General features: G+C 45.5%; 1 protein-coding gene across 1 annotated transcript; it reads left to right on the top strand.

The window, feature by feature from the left end:
* Nucleotides 1-51: 51 nt before the first annotated feature.
* On the top strand, nt 52-19,273 carry LOC109457086 (spleen trypsin inhibitor I). The gene is made up of 4 exons (XM_019749737.3): nt 52-1,313; nt 14,396-14,538; nt 17,090-17,530; nt 18,993-19,273. Exons 2-3 carry the CDS (start codon nt 14,445-14,447, stop codon nt 17,503-17,505), a joined length of 510 nt encoding a protein of 169 aa, XP_019605296.3. The 5' UTR covers nt 52-1,313; nt 14,396-14,444; the 3' UTR covers nt 17,506-17,530; nt 18,993-19,273.
* The last annotated feature ends 1,014 nt before the right edge of the window (nt 19,274-20,287 follow it).

Genomic DNA, 20,287 nt, shown 5'->3' with positions numbered 1-20,287 from the left:
CCCACCTCAGCCAGAAACTGCTTCTCTACTCCTGCCTCCCCCACCAGCCTTACCTGGCTGTAATTCCCAGAGCCCCCGGGTGTGGCAGGGAGGGTTATGTAAGCACATCCATGAGCATGAACATGACTCATCCTCTGCCTTTTGTAGGGGCCCTGAGAACGGGTCCCCTGCCACCCAGGGTAGAGCTGGAGAGGTGGGCGAGCTGTGGTGTTTTTCTGACTGGATCGTGCACCACAATCATTTGGGGCTCCTGTGAAAATAAAGCAGATTCCTGGGGTCCAGACCCTATGGATTCAGTTGATCTAGGTGTAGCCCTGCCTTTTTATCAGGTTCCTCGTGAGCTTGTGTTGCAGGTGGTCCTTGGACCACCCACAGGCTTTGAAACCAGGCCCATTGGATTGAAGCCTATCCCTGCCCACATCCCCTTCTGTATATACAACCCTGGATTCCTGTAAAACAGGTCCTTAGGCGGATGCCTCTCCCTACCCCCATCTTCTGTGTCTTCCTCTGACACAAGTGGCATCAACTATATATGCCACTTGTGGTCTGTCCCTCCCCTCCCCCATTGTCCCAGAGTGGTTTGGCTTAGAATGCCCTGTTCCATCAGCCACACCACTCCTCAACTGCCTGTTTCACTCTTACGTACAAAACCAGATAAGATGTTCCTTCCTCTAGGAAGCCTTCTCTGATACACCAGGCTGCTGTAGATGCTCCTTTCCTCTGCTCCCACAGCTCTCTGGACTGCCTGTTTTTGTTTTTTATTGGGGAAGGGCAACAGGACTTTATTGGGGAACAGTGTGTACTTCCAGGACTTTTTCCAAGTCAAGTTGTTGTCCTTTCAATCTTAGTTGTGGAGGGCGCAGCTCAGCTCCAAGTCCAGTTGTCGTTATTAGTTGCAGGGGGCGCAGCCCACCATCCCTTGCAGAAGTCGAACCAGCACCCTGTGGTTAAGAGGACGCGCTCCAACCAACTGAGCCATCCGGGAGCTCAGCGGCAGCTCAGCTCAAGGTGCCATGTTCAATCTTAGTTGCAGGGGGCGCTGCCCACCATCCCTTGCGGGACTCGAGGAGTCGAACCAGCAACCTTGTGGTTGAGAGCCCACTGGCCCATGTGGGAATCGAACTGGCAGCCTTCAGCATTAGGAGCATGGAGCTCTAACCGCCTGAGCCATCGGGCCGGCCCTGGACTGACTTTCACATGTTCCTCGTCACCCTGGTTTGTTATTGTCCTTTAACTTCCATTAGACTATGGGCTTCCTGGACCCACAGGGACTGCCTTCCAATCTGGACCTGATCCAGCTCAGTCAGCAAATGGTAAATGTGTGAATGGTTACGGGCTATTCTGGTTTGGGATCTAGGGTCCAGGGGTAAGGATGGGTAGGGTGAGGGGCACCTATAACCCCCACCAAGTAGGAGTGCACCTGTTTTTAACACTGGTACTGGTGGTGTTTGTAGAGCCAACAGATGGGACTGTTTAGGCTGCTTCTGAGGGGTTTCCAAGAGCCCTCAGAACTTACGAGTCATGTGTGTGCATCCGTGTGTGAGTATGAAGGGAGCTGGTGAGCTAATCTAGACCCTGGGCAAACACAACTTGGTCAAGATGCTTGGACTTGAGTTTATTTCCAAAGCAGTAAATAAGCAGAGTGTAAATGAGGTAAGAATGCAGGTGGGTAGATACCAGAAGCTGAGTGATCTTGGCAGCCTATATGAGACGGCATGTCTGCCAAGTCAGAAAAACGAAGTTGTGGCCTGGCTGCCTTATCCACCCCACCAAGTTAGTGCCTAGAAACAGCCTCCGCTACCACGTCATAAGTAATCTGTACGGTGACCACACCCCACATCTCTAGTCTAGACCTCCTCCCTGAATTCCAGATTCATTTACCCAACTACTGCCTGCTTGCCATCTAGACTTGGCTGTCTAAAGGCACGTCAAATGGAATATCTCCAAACCCGAGCTGACATTCTCCACCCTCACCCCAAACATGGTCATCTGTAGTCGGCTCATCTTTGTCAGTGGCAACTCTCATTTTTCCAGTAGTTCAGGCCAGAGACCTTGAGTCATCTTTCATTCTTCTCTCGCGCCCCCCCATCAACAAGTCTGTTTGCTTTACCTTCAGAATCCATCCAGAATCCAACTCCTTTTCACCACCTCCACTATCGAGTTATCAGTAAGGTCTTCTTGGCCCCTGATTTTAAATCGCTCCCCCAGCTACAAGCTCACTCCGTCCCTGTCCATTTCCTCTATAGCTCTTACCACCATCTAACATGCTATGTGTCTTATCTTGTTTATTAATTATTAAGCTCTACAAGGGCCAAGATTTTCATCTTTGGTAGCTGCAGTGTCTGGAACAGTGCCTGGCATGTAGTTTACATGCCGGTAATTGCTGAATGAACATATGAATATCATGCAGTAATTTTGCTGCTCAGCAAGCCAGGTCACCCAAATCCCTGTGTTCTGAGCCTTGAAATACTTGCTATGGCAGCACTGGGACAATCTTCCCTTGTCCCTGCCCTCAAGGCCTGGGCATTTACGTTTGTGCTCATTTGGGAGTCTGCACGTGTACCCTTGGCCGTGGCCTTCTCCAAGTGGGTTGGCACAAGGCATTGGCATCTGGGGAAAGGGCCAGAGGTGCTGAAGGCCAAGTCAGTCAGGCCCGCGGGTAATCGTGAGGTGGGCTCTCCCCTCCCATGCTGGGGCTGTCTGGCTAGTCTGGGGGCACAGAGGGGCGCTCCTGTCCTCTGAGGGCCTCCCGGGGAAAAGAACAGCGGAAGTGGACTTGACTCAGAAGAACTTCAGTCTCCCTTGGTATCGTCCCTCAACACCTGGGACAGCTCCTTGTGACCAACTGCTGTTCCATTTGCTGGACAGAACCCACCGACACTGTCACTGCCTGCCTACCCTGACCCTTCCAGGACACTGCAGTGGCCTGTCCCCTCTGAAGAGAGCCTGGAGAGAGCTGGCATGAGGCTCAGGCACGTTTGGCAGCAGTTGTGCCCTGGGAGCTTTGAGGCCCACCTGTCAGGTGCTCTCAGAAGGCTCAGGGGGGAGCAGCAGGGCCCCCAGAACCCGACCCCTTCCCTCCCCCGGTAACCAGGGTCTGGGAAGGCAGCCTGGCATCAGCCTTCTCTACCTTCTACCTGCAGTGGGACGGGTGGTTGGTAACGCACTGAGAGCTGGGTTGGGAGGCGGAGCCCCCGCCCTGAGCAAGGAGTGCTGGGAGGAGGGAGAAAGCAGCAAAGTTCATCAGCCTTGCGTTTCCCAGCCTCCCTGCCTCTGCTTCTGCACTTCTCATTAATGCCTCCCTGGTTTGGTTCCTGCGCTACATCTTCCCTGAAGCCCTTTCTGACCATCCGCAGTCCTACAGTGAGCATGGCTTCATGTGAGCTTGCATAGTCATTCCTTTACTTGTTCATTTATTCATTCATTCACACACCCTCTGACCCATCTGGCCACCATTTCTATGTATCATCCATCCATCCATCCATCCATCCATCCATTCATCCACCCACTTGTTCAGCAAATATTTGTCTAATACCTATCGTGTGCTGAGCACTGTTCTAGGCACCAGGGACACAGCAGCAGTGAACGAGAAAGGAAATCCCGACCCTCCCAGTACTCAGCGTGCCGCAGGAGAGACAGGTAATACAAGCTTAGACACAGCAATAAACACACAGTGTCATTTCAGGTAGTGCTGTGTTTCTTGAAGAAAAGTAAAGCAGGGTGAACATGAAAAGGATGATCAGACCTCTCAAGGGATGAATGAGCAGGGACCTGAATAAAGTGAAGGAGAAAATGACATGAAATCCGAGGGAAGCGCATACTAGTCAGAGGGAACAGCAAGTGCAAAGACTGCAGCAGGAGCGTGCGAGTGTGTTTGCAAAACAAGAAAGTCTGTAGCAGGAGCTGAGAGGGGAGGCAGGGGCCTGATAGAAGCACGCCCTGTAGGCAAGGACTCTGGGTTTTATTCTCCATGTGATGGGAAGTTCAGGAGTAACAAGCTCTGACTTACGCTGCTTTGTTTATATACTTTTTTGGCCTCCTGTTGCACAGAATTGGGTTAATAATTCTTGCTTCATGATCCTTTCAGCATTGATCCATGTTTGGCCCTTTTTAGGTATTATGTCCACATCTATGCGTGTATTTCAATGCAGTAAGCACCCATGACCCTACTGTACCACAGGAAAACTAGCACCTTGATAGTAACTGATTTGATGTTTAAAAGAGCACTCTGATCGCTGTGATGAGACTAGACTGTAGGGAGAAAGAATGGACACTGGAGGCCAACAAGAAAGTGATGGCGTCATCAAGAAAAGGGGACTGGGGTGGTGGCAGTAGAGGTGGTGAGAGGTTGATGGAGTTTGGGATAAATGTTGGAGGTAGACCCACCCCCAGGACTGACTTTTGGATTGAGTGTGGGGTAGATTCTATGACATGCATTCAAAGATGAATTCACTACCTATTCACTCGGTGCTTGCTGGTAAGTGTTTAAAATATGTTAAGTCCTTTGCGAAATACACATCTGAACATGGTCTCTGCCCTGCTCTCAGCCAAGACATAGAGAGAGAAAAACAAACTTAAAACACATTAGAATAAATGCTGTGATCCAACCCAACCCCCGGGGAAGTATTGATTCATTTTCCTGGGAGAGAAGAAAAGGGTGGTTAGTTATGACCTGGCACATGGGACGTGGTTCTTGTCCCATCTCTAGAATTGATGTGAGCTACTGATTAAACACTTTGTGTGGATGTTGTTTCTACTTTAAATACTTTCAGTAGTCGTATTTTAAAAACTGTATAAGCTTCAGAGACTAGAAACTGTTTTAAATACCAGTCGAAAGCTATCCTCACTTAATCTTCCAGAGCTCAAATCTCTTTAAGAACAGGAAAGGGAGTGGGGAAATACAGGGACAAACTTGACCTTTCCCTCTCACTTCATATTCATTCCCGCCTTGAGCCCTGCGCAACTTTGGGCCACTGACAGGTTCTTCCCGTGTGATTTTGCGTGGTCTAGGTTGGCTCCTGGCCAACTAGAGAAGTCAGGACATTTGAGGGCTGTGGGGGTGGGAAGCTTGCAAGGACACCAAGGACACCCCCAAGCGTGGGTCTCACCTGGGAAGCCGAGGTTCTGGCCTCTAGTATTGCTGTTTCATCTTGAGCAGCAGTTTCCCTCGCAACAAGGGGAAGTGGTTGGATTAGATGGAGGCCAAGAGGAGAGGGTTATGGGGGGACGTGGGTGTGGTGCTCAGGGCAGACCCCATCTGGCATTCAAGAAATTACGTAACAGTGGACTATTATTCAGCCTTAAAAAGAAAGGAAATGCTGACATACTACAACCTGGATAAACCTTGAAGACGTGATGCCCAATGAAATAAGCCAGACTAAAAGGACAAATACTACATGAGTCCACTTCGAAGAGGTACCTAGGGTGGTCAGACTCGTGGAGACAGAAAGTGGAATAGGGGTTGCCAGGAGCTGGGGGAGGCACGAATGGGGAGTTAGTTTTAATGGGTAGAAAGTTCCTATTTGGAAAGATGACAAAGAGCTGGACATGGACTGTGGTGATGGTACCACAACAGTGTGCGTGGACCCAAAGCCAGTAAATCACACACTTAGAAGTGATTAAAAAGGTAAATGTTATGTGGTATATATTTTACCGCATGCAAAAACCTAAAACCTGTTTTTCCAGGATTCCTCTGGGTAGGGAGGGGAGTCACACCCTGGTTGACCAAGATTCCCTGAATTTCTACCCCTCCCCACACTCCTGTAGGGCACGGTTCCTGCTGGACAGGAAGAACCTCCCAGCTCCACAGGGAGCCCCAGGCGGCAGGCGCTGGAAACAGACATGCCGGGTCCCCAAATTTCCATTCTGTCTGGCTTCTGTGAGGACCCCCTGGTGAGAGGGGAACTTGTGTGCTGTGTCCTCATCCTTATTTTAAGGGCACAGGAGAATGAGGGCCCAATAGGTGGAAGGTTGGGGGTGACCCAGGATTGATCCCCCATGAGAGCTGAAGAGGCTGTGAGCAATTTCTCAGCACAGGCCCAGGGTCCTTGGAGGACGTCTTCAGGCCACATCAAGTCTTTGTTGACCCATTGCCAGCAGGTTCCAGGATGGGCTCAGGATGGGCTCCAGAGCATGAAGGTGGGCAGAGCCAGCTGTCAGTCAAGACCTAGGAATGTGCAGGCATCGTCTCTGCTGCCCTTTACCTTGGTCTCTGTAAAGGAGATGACAGTCACCTCCCCCCTGGCTGGCCTATTGGTGACCTAGTGCCAGAGCCATCAAGGGGGACTCCTTACCTACCATCTACCACCCTGGGGATCTCTGCTTATCTATCGTCTCCACCATGGTCACAGCCACAGTGACGTTCACCACCTCTGAACACGATCGTCCCCATTGCCATCTTCACCTGTGTCGCACCAGCACCACCGCATTCTTACAAAGGCGTTACTACGGTAACCAGTATTCCTTTCACCTTTACGCTCCATTCCAGCACCAACCACAGCCTTGTTATCTACACCCCGGCACCGTCCTTACCACCGTCACTACCATCCCATGCTGACATGTCCCTGATTTCCACTTTTCCCGTCATCACCAACTCCCATCATAACATCATCACCTACATTACTACCACCAGCCTCACCAACACTCTCTCCCTTCACACATCCATCATCCTGTCACCTCCATTACTCTTCCTTTTTCTGTAAGAGGACTTACCTGGTTTGCAGACGCTCAAACAGATCTCTGCGGTCCCAAAATCATTGGCATTGCCCTAGCAATCACCATCAGTAAATGCTCACACTCATTGCACTTAGTAGGTGGAAACAGCCTTTGCGTGTGTATGTGTGTGTGTGTGTGTGTGCGGGGGGGGGGGGTTGGCTGCAATGGGGAGAGGTGGGTGGCTGCCCCGGGCAGGGAGAGTGTGGGACAACTCCTGGGGAGCCTCTTGCTTGAGATTGGCTGCAGAGCTAAGGAAGGATGGAATTGTCACTTATGTGTCCTTATGAACTGGTAAGTATCTTTTTCTGAGCACCTTTTCTACCCCAATCACCATGCTAGGTCTTTGTCATACTCTGCATTATTTAACCAACAATGAGGCTGTTACTGTCTCCACTTCACAAATGAAGAAACTGAGGCTCAGAGAGATATGGTAATTTCCCCAAAATCATAAAACCTACAAGTTCAGGCCTGAGGTTTAAACTCAGATTCAATTTCCAATCCCAGGCTCTGCATCCTGCCGCCTTTCATAACTCGACAACAAGATGTTTGTCGTGGTCTTGTTTATAATTGCAAAAAATTATAATTTGAAAAAACGGAAATGTTTACCAACAGGGAATTGATGGGCTACTATGCAGTCATTAAAAAGCACAGTGTTGATCTATATACGTCAACATGGAGAGCGGTGCATACATTTTGTTGAATAAAAAAATCACAAGGTAGGAGATCTAGTGTGGTCCTGTTGATGCAAAATATGCGTTTAATCCTATAGAATGAGAACTTGAACATTGCTCACTAATCCATTTAGAGTCGTTATCTCTGCGTGGTGGAACTTCAAGTAATTTTTATATTTAAAAAATTCACATTAGTATCATTTGAATGACAATGAACAAGAATCATTTCATAACTAGGAAAAAGGTATTTATATTAAACGATCTTTAATAGTTATGGATAATCAGCAAATAAAGTAACTGACCTTTTTCTGAATCACTTGATTTTTTTTTTGATAGGAAGTTTTTATTGATTTTTCTAGAACCAGAATGTTATGTATTTATTTTTATTTTTTATTATTTTTTAATTTTTCAATTACAGTTGACATTCAATATTATTTTATATTCGTTTCAGGGGTACAGCACAGTAGTTAGACATTTATATACTTTATGAAGTGATCCCCACAAAGTCTGGTACCCACCTAGCACTATACATAGTTTTTACAATATTAATGACTATATTCCCCATACTGTGCTTTCCATCCCCTTGACTATTTTATAACTACCAATTTGTAATTCTGAATCCCTTTACTTTTTCACCCAGCTCCCCAACCACCTTCCCTCTGGCAACCATCAATTTGTTATCTGTATCTAGGAAACTATTTCTGTTTTGTTTGTTCATTTATTTGTATTTTAGATTCCACATATAAGTGAGATCATATGGTATTTGTTTCTCTCTGACTTATTTCACTTACCATAATACCCTTTTCTCCACACCCTCACCAGCACTTGTTGTTTGTTGATTTATTGATGATAGACATTCTGACAGGTGTGAGGTGATATTGTGGTTTTAATTTGCATTTCCCTCATGATTAGTGACATTGAGCATCTTTTCACATGTCTATTGGCCATCTTATATCCTCTTTGGAGAAATGACTATTCAAGTCCTCTGCCCATTTTTTAATTGGATTGATTTTTTGGTGTTGATTTGTATGAGTTCTTTTATAAATTTTGGATATTAACCGTTTATCAGATGTATCCTTGGCGAAAATCTTCTCTCATTCACTGGGGTGTCTTTGTTTTGTTGATGGTTTCCTTTACTGTGCAAAAACTTTTTAGTCTGATGTAGTCCCATTTGTTTATTTTTTCTTTTGTTTCCCTGGCCCGAGGGGATATATCAGTAAAAATATTACTATGGGCAATGTTGGAGCGTTTACTGCCTATATTTTCTTCTAGAGTTTTATGATTTCAGGTCTTACATGTAAGTCTTTAATCCACTTTGAGTTTATTCTTGTATATGGAATAAGAAAGTGGTTCTGTTTCTTTTTTTTTTTTTGCATGTATCTGACCCGTTTTCACCGCACCATTTGTTGAATAGGCTGTCTTTACCCCATTGTATATTCTTGCCTCTTTTGTCATAGATTAAATGACCATGTAGGCATGGGTTTATTTCTGGGCTGTCTATTCTGTTCTATTGATCTATGGTTCTGTTTTTATGCCAGTACCATGCTGTTTTGATTACTATGGCATTAGAGTATAGTTTGATATCAGGTAGCATGATACCTCCAACTTTGTTTTTCTTTCTCAAGATTGCCGTGACTATTTGGGGTCTTTTATGGTTTCATATACATTTTAGGATTATTTATTCTAGTTCTGTGAAAAATGTCATTGGTATTTCGATAGGGATTGCATTGAATCTATAGATTGCTTTGGGTAGTATGAACATTTTAACAATGTTAATTCTTCCTATCCATGAGCATAATGTATGCTTCCACTTACTTGTGTCTTCTTCAATATCTTATACTTTTCAGAATACAGGTCTTTTACCTCCTTGGTTAAATTATTCCTAGGTATTTTCTTTTTGATGCAATTGTAAATGGGATTGTTTTCTTAGTTTCTCTTTCTGATAGTTCATTATCGGTGTGAAAAATGCAACTGATTTCTGAATGTTAATTTTGTATCCTGCTACTTTACTGAATTCATTTATCAGTTGTAATAGTTATTTGGTGGAATATGTGCTATTTTAACTTTCACATTTGGCTCTGATTATCATACAAAGATGATAACTGAAATTATGACCGATAACATTATATTAGGTTGGTACAAAGGTAATTGCAGTTTAAAAGGTTAAAAATAAATGCAAAAACCACAATTACTTTTGCACCAACCTAATATCAGGACAGATCAGATTTTTAGGAATTTTATACAGTTCTGGAACACTTATATCAATAATACATACCAATACAATTATAGCCGAAGAAGGTTTAGCATTACTTCTTATTTGGCAGTGCTTCTTAGGTAATTTAACATCAAATAAACCTGATTAGTTTAATATTTTGGTTTTTATAAGGAGAGAGAACAAGTCTTTTGAGATGTTCCAGGAACCCTCTGAAAAATCCCAAAGATACTTAGAGGTCAGAAAGACGTCACTTAAAATTTGATTTGGAGGAAGTATGTTAAAAATATCATGGAATTGTTTAATTCTGCCAGGAATATTTACTGTTTTTCCCAGCTGAAACCTGATGAGATATTTGAAACTTTTGATATTTAATAACTTTTCATCAGGAATTTGGTCAAACTGGAAGCTGGTATTCAGAGCCTGATAGGATTTTTTTTTTTTAAGGTCTTGTCTTCTAAGCTAAAATAAAACTGTACCCAGAGGGAAAGAAGCAAATTAAGGATGATGTACTTGGAGAAGTAGATCAATCTATGTTGTTACTTAAGTTACAACCCAGTTCTTTGGGGGAGATTGAGAGCAATCGTCCTCACCTTACAAATATTTGTGAAACCAGAAACGCAACTCTAGAAGCAGTTCAAAGCCCACTTATCTTTACCATCTTTAATTCCTAAGACTTGAAGAAAAAAGAAAAGGAAAGGAATTTTAAAAAAAATGTGTATAGAAGGATCCTTGCCTAAGATCTAGCCCACAGCTTCTATAAGGTTAAGTATCTACTCCACAAATATTAATAAGAAAAAGCCTTAACTATCTGAGTGGATAAACTTAACTTACTCCAACTGTTCTCTAATAGCTAGTGAATTTTACATTATCGTGCCCATCTCATGGCAGTAATTATAAAACAAAGGCTAGAAGGTCTCTGTTTGCATCTGTCTATGTCCCTGTGTGTTGTGTAGCATTTTCTACCTCTGGATGGTATTGCTCATTTGTCAAAGATTTCTATTTAGCTGGCTTAAACAAAAATGCCCTTATATAAACAAATTCTTAATAATATAATAGAAACTAACCCAAATGCCTTTCAGGTTCATGTGATCTGCTAATTAAATATGTTTGTCTAATTAAAATAGGCAAATGTTTAGAGTTATCACCATTAAATATAATACTTTTATTTTGCCTAGATTTATTGAAATAAGTTCATGTTATTTCTGTTGCAAAATTTGTCAGCATGAAAAATAACTCAATATAATAAAAATTTCATAAGTAATCTAAACATAATTGTTAAGAGCAAGTAAACTGAATAGGTAGTAGAATAAGAGATTTTGAGATGAAACTATTAACAATAATGTGTTATATATACTTAAAAATGTTTCCCAAAATCTTTTGGTAACTTGAAACCTTAGAATTTTGGAAAGTTAAATTAAATGGTGGAAGTTACTGAATACCCAGATCATTTCCAAGTAAGATAAAATAATGAAACATTAATTACTGAACATAGTTCTATCAACTTATAGCTTCTTATTACAGAAAAACTAAAAGATAAAGTTGGGTCTGTTGGTAAACATGTGCCACATTGAAAGACTATACTATGAAAAAGCATGTATTTCTCGAAATTATGGGATGTATTTATAAATTTGTCAATCTAAAGAATACTGGTGTAACAGATGGTTCACAATTGCTTACTTCTAGTTTTCACTAGAAATCAAGGTTTCTAAGCATTAAGAATGCTAATTAATATGGAAGGAAAATAATATGTGTGTTTGGTAATAGAAGGACTAAGAGATGGAGATACATTTTTGTGGGTAGTAAAAGAGGGTAATTCTGTCCTAACATAAAGTTGTTTTTTTTCTGAGTGGGTAAGAGAACAAGAGAAGAACTAAAATGGAAACAGAAAGTTGTGGAAGGTTTATGAAAAGGAAATCTGAGAAAGGAATTTTATGTGTGATCAAGCTGATAAGATTGAATGAATTTATGAGGGTTTTAAAAATTAAGCTTTAATATTAATGATGTACATTATAATACTAAAACTTAATTTCTTTTCACCTGCTAAAAGGACAAAGTTTTCTTGGGCTGTCCAGCGGGTATACTAATAAGAGATTGTAAAATGTTTTTCTTTTCGAGTAATCTGCTGAGAAATTAAAGCTTCTGTGTTTATGTCTTCTTAATTGGGTCTTTGATTACTTAAGGAAATACAATAGTCTCAATAGTAAGCGCTAATCTTTTGTATTTGGCTTTGAAATCTTTTATTGTTACTTTGGTCAGATAGGTAATTAAGTATTGTTTCATAATAATCCTTGGTCCTATTTAGTCAGTATCCAAACCATGTAGCCTTCTTTTTGTTGTGTCTGTATATGGGTATACGGTAGAAATGTTCCACAAACTGTGCAAAAATACTGTAAGTCTGATATCTCTCAGTATAAAATGTCTGTTGTCAAAATGGAGGCTCATACTAAAAGGACTGAACCTGAGTATCAGGGAAATACCTCAGCTGACTTTCATGCAAAGTCAGCCACAACAAAATCTATAAAGATTGTGGCACAGGTGGATGAAATCCATTTTGCTTCTGCAAAAATGGCCCTTCCGTGCCAGATTTTGCCATCCTGCTACGCTTGTAGAATAGGAGCAATCTGCTCCTAAATCAGAAGGCTCTAAGATGGGTAAACGATAGCTGTAAAGTAAATCTATCGACCCAACATCTGGAAGTTGAAACTTCTCGGGAAATTTCAACATGAGACTGGAGGGTTCAGAACAAGCCTCTCCAAGATGAGCTACTTTGGTATGTGGATTATTTTTCGCTGATGGCAATGGCGATATCGTAGGCTCCAGAGAACCTTTTACCTCTCCGTTAAAGAATTTAAATTCGAGGTCTTTCCAAATAAGATAACAAGAGTTATCATCATGTATGACTGTTTATGACCTATGTCGAGCAGGGCAAACATCTAATTACTGAACATCTGGTTGTCTTATCAATCTGCGAATGACCCTCTTTCCCTCTGAAGCTCCAAGGCGTCTTACCTCATTCCTTGGTTCAGGGTGCCATATATACGTTATTATACCTTTCTGTCTCTGCAACTCTCATGTATGTGGGGGCTCTGACTCTCTCAGGTATGTGGAGCTCCCATATGTACATATGCAACTAGATCTGGTTACTTTCTCTTGTTAATCTCCCTCCTGTACATTTAATTATTAGATCAGCTGAAAACCCCCAGAAGTGTAGAGGGAAATTGCTTTCTCTTCCACAGGTGTGATGATGACGACCATGATAGCAATCCTGCATTTCTGAGCATTTCCTACCCAGGGACAGAGCTGAGCATTCTCTATTCATTAGTCTCAAATACCCTCACAACAAGAACCCTGAGAAACAGGGTCTTGATTTTATAAACAAGCCTGTTTTGCAGATGAGGGCACTCAGGTCCAGAAACACTAAGAAATTTGCCAAACCCAAGTCCCCCTGATGGTGAAACACACAATCTTAACCACTGTGGGGTCTTATACTCCCGGTTGAGTTTGTCTCCAATATGTCAAATGAACTCAAAAAGGGTGTGGGTCTTTGCTGGGTAAATTATAGATTTACTCAAGGGTATCCAGGGTTTGGAAACTGAATATACAACTAGGGAATATCCCGAGGGTTCTGAAGAAGAAAGAAACGATAAGAACTCTTACAGTAAAAAGTACATTCTTAAGAAGGATCAGTGTACGTTATCAGCCTCTGGGTAGCTCTGAGATGGTAATCCTCCAGATGTCAGACCAGCTGGATAATGGATGCGATGTTGTCTGAATAGGTGAACATTCTTTCCTTAGTCCTTCAGGGGGTAACCAGGGGGTTATCTGTAGGTTTCCTGTTTGCTCAGGCATTGACGCAGGACTGGAAAGGTCAATGGTTTACGTTCCCAGGCTACTTAGAACAAGAACAGAATCATTACCTCAGGCTGCATCCTACTTGCTCTTAGTAATTTAGCCCCTTGACTATAGTGACTCCATTTTGTTTCTTCACTCTGTTCCTCAAGCATAAGATAGGAAGTAAGGTATTTCCGCTCCCAAGGGTACTTGCCACTTGTTCGTGGGTCGTGGCAACGCAATCATATCCAGGCCTGCGGGTCTCTCTGTAGCAGCTGGGTGAGTGACATTATGATGCTGAGTCCTCCTAAGCTGTGCACACTGTGTGGGGTGGTGCAAGCGCATGGAAATCTGCTCAGTTGCTTAGTCCCCTGAAGGGGTGGGGAGGAACTCATTCATTTTTGCAGAAGTCAAGTGAATTGTACTGGTCACATAGTCGATATTGTGACCATTCCAAAGAAGTAAGGTAAAGGTGCAAGTTCAGGCGAATTAATGGGAGAGAATTGGGGGGTCCTCTAGGACTCCCCTCTTCCTGGTCTTCTCTCTTCTGCCACTTTCCCAAGGTGTATGGGAAAAGCAGCTTTTCCCTTTGCCTGCTCCCCTTCTTTCCCGCTGAGGTTCCCTCCAGGTTTGCTACTCAAAGAGTGATTCTGTAGAACATTTTACAAGCAAGGAGAGGGACTAGGGACGCACCTGTAACTAAGCCGGTTAGAAATGCAGCTTCTCAGGCCCCACCCCAGTCCTACTGAATCGGAATCTGCATTTCAACATAGTCCCCGAGGGATGTGCAGGCATGTTGAAGTTTAAGAAGCATTATTACTAAGCATTTTGGCCTCTGCAGGCAGAAGCAGGAAGCCTGGGGAGGTGGGGAGATACGGTTTGAACAGGACTCACCCCGGCTCCTCCCCTTCTTCATTCCCCACTCACCTCACCTGTTCCCACCCCTCCTCTGGGATGTTAAAAGCTCTGTCAGTCGCCAGGCCCTCAGGAGCTCTCCCTCCGCGGCTCTCAAGATGGACCCACTCTGCCTCTCTGCAGCCCTTCTCTTTCTCTTCAACATCCAGGCGGCTGGCGCTCAGGGGAGTGACACCGTTCCCCCTTCCCAACGTAAGTTCCCGTTCACCTCTGCTCTGTGGACTGGGGCAGAAAATGAATTTGTAAGAAGGGGCTGGGGAAGCAGGGGTGTGGGTGGACGAAGCCAATCCGTTCTCTCTAGATGTCTCATGGTAAATGGGGACGTTTTAACTCCGGGGACATTTCTTGACTCTAAAAAGTAACTCATTGTGTTTTCAGCTTAAAAAAGATCCTGCCTAACTCTCATCAGACAGCTCTAGCAGATTCTGCCCTCACCTCTGAGACTCTCTCTATTCCTGGTCCCTGCCTCCTCCCTGAACCTCACTGGAGTATAATAAAAAGACGTATTTGATCTGTCGAGGTTCCTGGCCCAGGCCTTAGAAAAGTCTTGGAATCTACAGTCCTTTGTATGATAATGAAATGACTGGAGGTGGGGGAGAAGGTGGCCTAGACAGCTTCAGAAGGGGCCTGAGAAAACCTACCAGGTGATGAGGTTAGAACTTTCAAACCTCCCGCCTCTGGGGATGTGAGAGGGTACCAAGATTGAGTTCAATTAATAATGGCCAGTGATTCAATCAATTATCCCTACTATATAATGAAACCTTAACAAGACCCCCAAATATCACGGGTTTGGAGAGCTTCCAGGTGCCGTGAAGGTGACACACCCAGCGAGAGAGCCCCTCCTTCCGTTCTCACTCCGCCCCGTCCTACGTATCTCCTCCATTTGGATATTCCTGAGTTGTATTCTTTATTATCAACTGGTAACAGTAAGTAAAGTGCTTCTCTGAGCTCTGTGAGTTGCTCTAATGAATTATTGACCCTGGGGGGTGTGGTCATGGAACCCCAGATTGGTCAGGAGTATGGGTCACCCCCATGAACTTGTGACTGGCATTGGGAGCAGGGACAGTCTTGTGAACCGAGCCCTTCGCCTGTGGAGTCTGTGCTACCTCCAGGGATTAGTGTCAGAAGTGAACTGACTGTAAGACACCCGGTTGGTGTTGGGGAATTGGCTGATGTCGATAGAGACACAACATGTTGGAGTCAGGGAAAAAAACAGATGCACTCATCCTGTGTTTTGTTGGCTGGGATGGAGCTAAGGGATAGGGGAGTGAGTGTGGGGCAGTGCCCCCAGAGACCCTTACCTATTATCTGGGTTTTAAGAATTCGCTGCAGAAGTCAGGTGGTTTTGTCAGGTGGAGAGAACTGTGATTTCTTATGTGCAAGCAAGCAATTTCCAAAGTGATGCAAAGGTGGTCTCCTGCTAAGAGCTTCCCCTCTGTGCTCTGGACAGTTATGGAACATCTTTAGCTTGTGTTTCACAGGGGGTTTTCTTCCCCTTGCTTAACTGATGGCTTATTGAAGGGCTTAAGAAGTCTGTGGCTGAACAAACACATTGAATAATTCAGCAACTTATTAAGTTCCTATCTTAAATAATCCTCAAGACATTTTATATTTTCACAACTTATGCCAATCGTTAAGTACAGATTGTCACCTAAGCTTCTGACCCACTGGCTGTAGATCGTAGATTCCCACCACCGGTGCTAGAGAGGCTCAGAGAAATATTTTACTTACTAGATTCTAGGTTTAAAAGGATGTAAATTAGGAACAGCCCGATGGAAGAGATGCAGAGGGCAAGGTATGGGGAAAGGGCCCTCTGCAGGTACCCCTCACCTCGTACCTCTACGTGTTCATGGAGCCAGAAGCTCTCTGAACCCCGTCCATTCGGGTTTTTATGGAGGCTCCATCACTTGGGCATGATTGTTTAAATCATTGGCCATTGGCTATTGAATCAGTCTCCAGCCCCTCTCCTCGCCCAGAGGAGGGGTATGGGGCTGAAATTTCCAACTCTCTAATCGCATTAAAGGCAACCAACCCCTCTCCCTAGGTTACCCAGGGGCTTACCAAAAGTCACCTCAATAACATAACAAAAGGCACCTTCATCACTCTCACCACTAAGAGAATTGTGAGGGTATTAGGAGCTCTGTGCCAGGCAGGAACGGGACCTACACCAAATGTATATTTCTTATTATAAGTGAAAATATCACACGCACCCAATATTACATTATTCCGATCCCCTAGGGGGTAACCAAAGTTAACATGCTGGTATGTTTTCTTCCATGCCTTTCTCCATTACAGCATGATGCTTTAAGACTTTTTTTTAAGAGTGGAAACTTTGAAACATCCCCGAAAGCATAGGGATGAGTATCATACACACGATGTGTCCACTGTGCAGCTGCAACAAGTATTGACAGATGGAGACTATTGTTTATGTACGTTTCTTGTACTTTTCTGGAGTTTTTTGAAGCGCAGCTCAGTCAATATGCCAATTAATCCATAAATACTCCATAAATACTTAATATATAAGGATATATAATTACTTACAGTATCACCATGCCATTGTCACGCCGAACAAAATTAACCATACCTCAGACAGCAGGCCATCACATGAAGGTTTGACATGTCCCATCTCCCACCAACCGTCCCCCATCCGGAGACATGCCGGTTGTCTCAGTGGTTCACTGTGCAGGCCATCCTCCGTGACAGCGTCCCCAGAGCTGACCCGAGCCCTGTTGCCTCCCTGCAGGCCGCCCTGTGTTCTGCCTGGAGCCTCCTTACAAGGGCCCCGGCAAGGCCGTGTTGCCCAGGTTCTTCTTCAACACCAGGTCCGGCTTCTGCGAGGCCTTTGTGTTTGGCGGCGGCAAAGCGAAGCTGAACAACTTCCTGACCAAGGACGAGTGCGCCAGCGTCTGCAGCGGGAGAAAACCAGCTTTGCAGACCCAGTACAGGCTCGAGCTCCAGGCTCCGCCTGAACTCAAGGACGAGCCTGGGGACGAGCCCCAGCACCAGGGGCCCGCGTGCCGGAACCTGGCGCCTGAGAACCAGGACGAGGACGACGACGAGAAGCCTGAGGACGAGGACTCTGACCTCAAGGAGGACGATGAGCACGAGGACGAGGACGAGGTGAACGACGAGGACGGGAACGAGGAGGCCCAGGACTAGGATGAAGATGAACCTCAGGCGGAGGGTAAGGGGGAGCAGGGCAGGGAGGGGACGCGCAAGGGCAGGGATAGAGGCAGAGGTCGGGCCGCACCCTTCACACCTGCACAGCGTCTCTGCCTCGATGCCTTCAGAGGAGGGAGTGGCAGCAATGTCCTGTGAAACCACAGACTGAGCACATGCTCCACGGCCAGCGTGGCGGAAGGTCGTTGCTAGGAGCGCCCCTTGAGACAACCCGAGCCTTCTCACCTGTTCCCCTTTTTCAGGTGGGAGCACGGAGGCAGCCACCCTGCAGAACGGGTCTGCAGTGCTCCCGAGCTGCCACCAAACTCACTCCCTTCTTGTCAGTCATCCGGGTTGTGGGGACGAGCATGGTTGCTCATTCCTGCGATGGTCTAGGATCTGTCAGGACGCACTGCCGCGGGTCAGAGGCTTCAGTAAGGACCATCAAGTCCCTTTCTGGTTGTAGGGACCCTGGAACCCGAGCTGCCCTGAGGTGCTGCAGGAGGCCCCACGCAGGGCTGCTCCCTTCTCAACCCTCCCCTCCTCGCAAAACCCTGCCTCTGCCCTTCCGCCCACAGGTCTGGTTTTGCTCTGTCTTATTCAGTAGACTGAGCAACGTGAGAGCGACAGCCCTGCGCCTCGGTTTGTCCCATCACTTTCTCCCTCGCACTTGGTTCCTTCTCCACTGGGTTGGCTGTAGGGCCAGAGGGTTGAAGCCACCCCCCCCCCACCCACCCCACCCTCCCCACCCCCCATCACTGGAATCTCTAGGGCTGGCGGTGGTGGAGTTTCTGGTTCCCAGTTCTGAGAGTTAGTGGTGACGGGTGTTTTCACTACAGAAGCCCTTTCCCCCACACCCATGTTGCACATTTTCCTGCCTGAGGCCTCACAGTCTCTAGCCTTATATTTAAGTAAATACATTTCTGTTGTTTGCAACTAAGAACCCCGTGTCCTGTCCATACAGTCAGTAAAAATGGTGGCACTTCACATTATTCTGCCAAGCAGTGGGTACTGCCCCCCCCTTCAGATGGGGCCCCACCAGGTGTAGGAAGCAAACCCATTAGGGGGTCATCTAACTCTTTATGTCCCCTCCCCCCACCCAGCTACACAAAAACCTGGAGTAACATTTCAACCTTAAAACCTTTGTTCTTTACTTTTGAGCCAGGTCAAAGGTTAGGGCAGGTTGTTCGCCTGGACTCTCAGAAGGAGCATAAGGCTTAATTGTCCCCTTGTCCAAGGAGCCCCTTCCCTGAGGTGGTTTGTGGGGGGAGGGGCCTCGCTATTTCAGTTACAACATAGCAACCACCCCCTTAGTGAGCACCTTCCGTGCACCGGGCTCCATGCTTAGCCTTTTACATGCATTATTTATTGAATCATCCTAAGAATCCGCGAGGGAGGCAACGGAAGCACGGAGATGTCACACTGCTGGCATATTTGTGTCCTGGGGCTGCTGTAACAGTAAACGACAGATATTTATTCTCTTACAGTTCTGGAGGCTACCAGTCGGACGTCTAGGAGACAGCAGGGCCATGTTCCCTCTGAAGGCACTGAAGAAGGGTCTGTCCCAGGCCACTCTCCTGCCTCCTGGAAAGTCCTTGGTTTGTGGCAGCAGAAGTCCAATCTTCGCTTGCGTTTCTCCTGCCTGTGTCCTAACTTCCCCTTTTTATAAGGCATCAGTCATATTGGATTAGGGCCCAGCTTCATGACGTCATCTTAACTGGATCACCTCTAGAAAGACCCTATTGCCAAATAAAGGCCCATTTTAAGACGCCAAGATATCTTTTTCTGGGGGAGACACAGATCAACCTATAAGAGCATATAAATGGTAGAAACCGGGGCGATCTTACCCCAAACCATTGTTCTTTGGATGGAGGAAGAACCTAGACTCTCCAGCCAAGCTGCAAGGGTCCAAAGCCTGGGTCAGGCTTAATTTGGGGTTCCCGAGGAGTACAGGGCAAGTAGCTTATTAGGTAAGGTGGGGGCGGGTGAGAAAGGGAAGGCAAGGCAGCCTACAAACATTGAATCATCAAGCCCACCACATAATCCCCAGGGGATGTGGGGAAGCAGGGTAGAAAACTTTCTTACTATTATCTCCCCCAGCAGTAAGAGGGTGTTTACACAGCAACACCCTGTAATTCATGGATTGAGGACTCTGGCTTGCTCTGTGCCCTGATCCGAGGGGATATGTCCCAGGACGCCCAGTGGCTGTGACTATGTCTCAATCGCTCTCTCAAAATACCTTGTTGGGCTGTACTCATCGTTCCTCTTCTTGTGATGATGTGAGATGATACGATGCTTACGTGAGGAGATGAAGTGAGCTACTCAGCACGGTGTGCAATTTAAAACTTAGGAATTGTTTATTTCTGGAATTTTCCATTTAATACTATTTGGGAGTATTAACTGAAACTGTGGAAAGGAAAATTGCGAATAAGGGGGTGCTGCACTGGCAGCTGGAAGTCAACCAGCAACACGGGATGTGTAGCTCCCAGGGGCAAGGGTAGGGCACACAACTGCCACACTATTTATGCGGCTTTGAACAAGTTAGTTAACCTCTCTGTGCCTGTCTTCCCACTACATGGGGTTGTGAGGATCAATGAATTCATACATGCTGAGCCTTTAGACCGTGTAATCCACGCAACTCAAACATTTGCTAGGATTATTACTGACTAAATGATACTGTCCCCTACTGGACAATAAGTGACTCCTATGCCACTTAGAAACAATGTTGGAAGGTATGTGGGAAGGAATCTGATCCAAACGCTCTATTTCACAGGTGTGGAAC

Source organism: Rhinolophus sinicus, chromosome 13 (assembly GCF_057876585.1).
Source record: "Rhinolophus sinicus isolate RSI-liver-muscle chromosome 13, RSI-T2T, whole genome shotgun sequence".
Lineage (NCBI taxonomy): Eukaryota > Metazoa > Chordata > Mammalia > Chiroptera > Rhinolophidae > Rhinolophus > Rhinolophus sinicus.
Note: the sequence above shows the minus strand (reverse complement) of the source record. Positions and strands in the feature narration are given on the sequence as shown.

Excerpts from the sequence above, each read along its gene's own strand:
- LOC109457086 (XM_019749737.3), top strand. The coding sequence starts at position 14,445 with ATGGACCCACTCTGCCTCTCTGCAGCCCTTCTCTTTCTCTTCAACATC. Across the intron at positions 14,539-17,089 it reads CACCGTTCCCCCTTCCCAAC|GCCGCCCTGTGTTCTGCCTG; the intron begins GTAAGTTCCCGT and ends GCCTCCCTGCAG.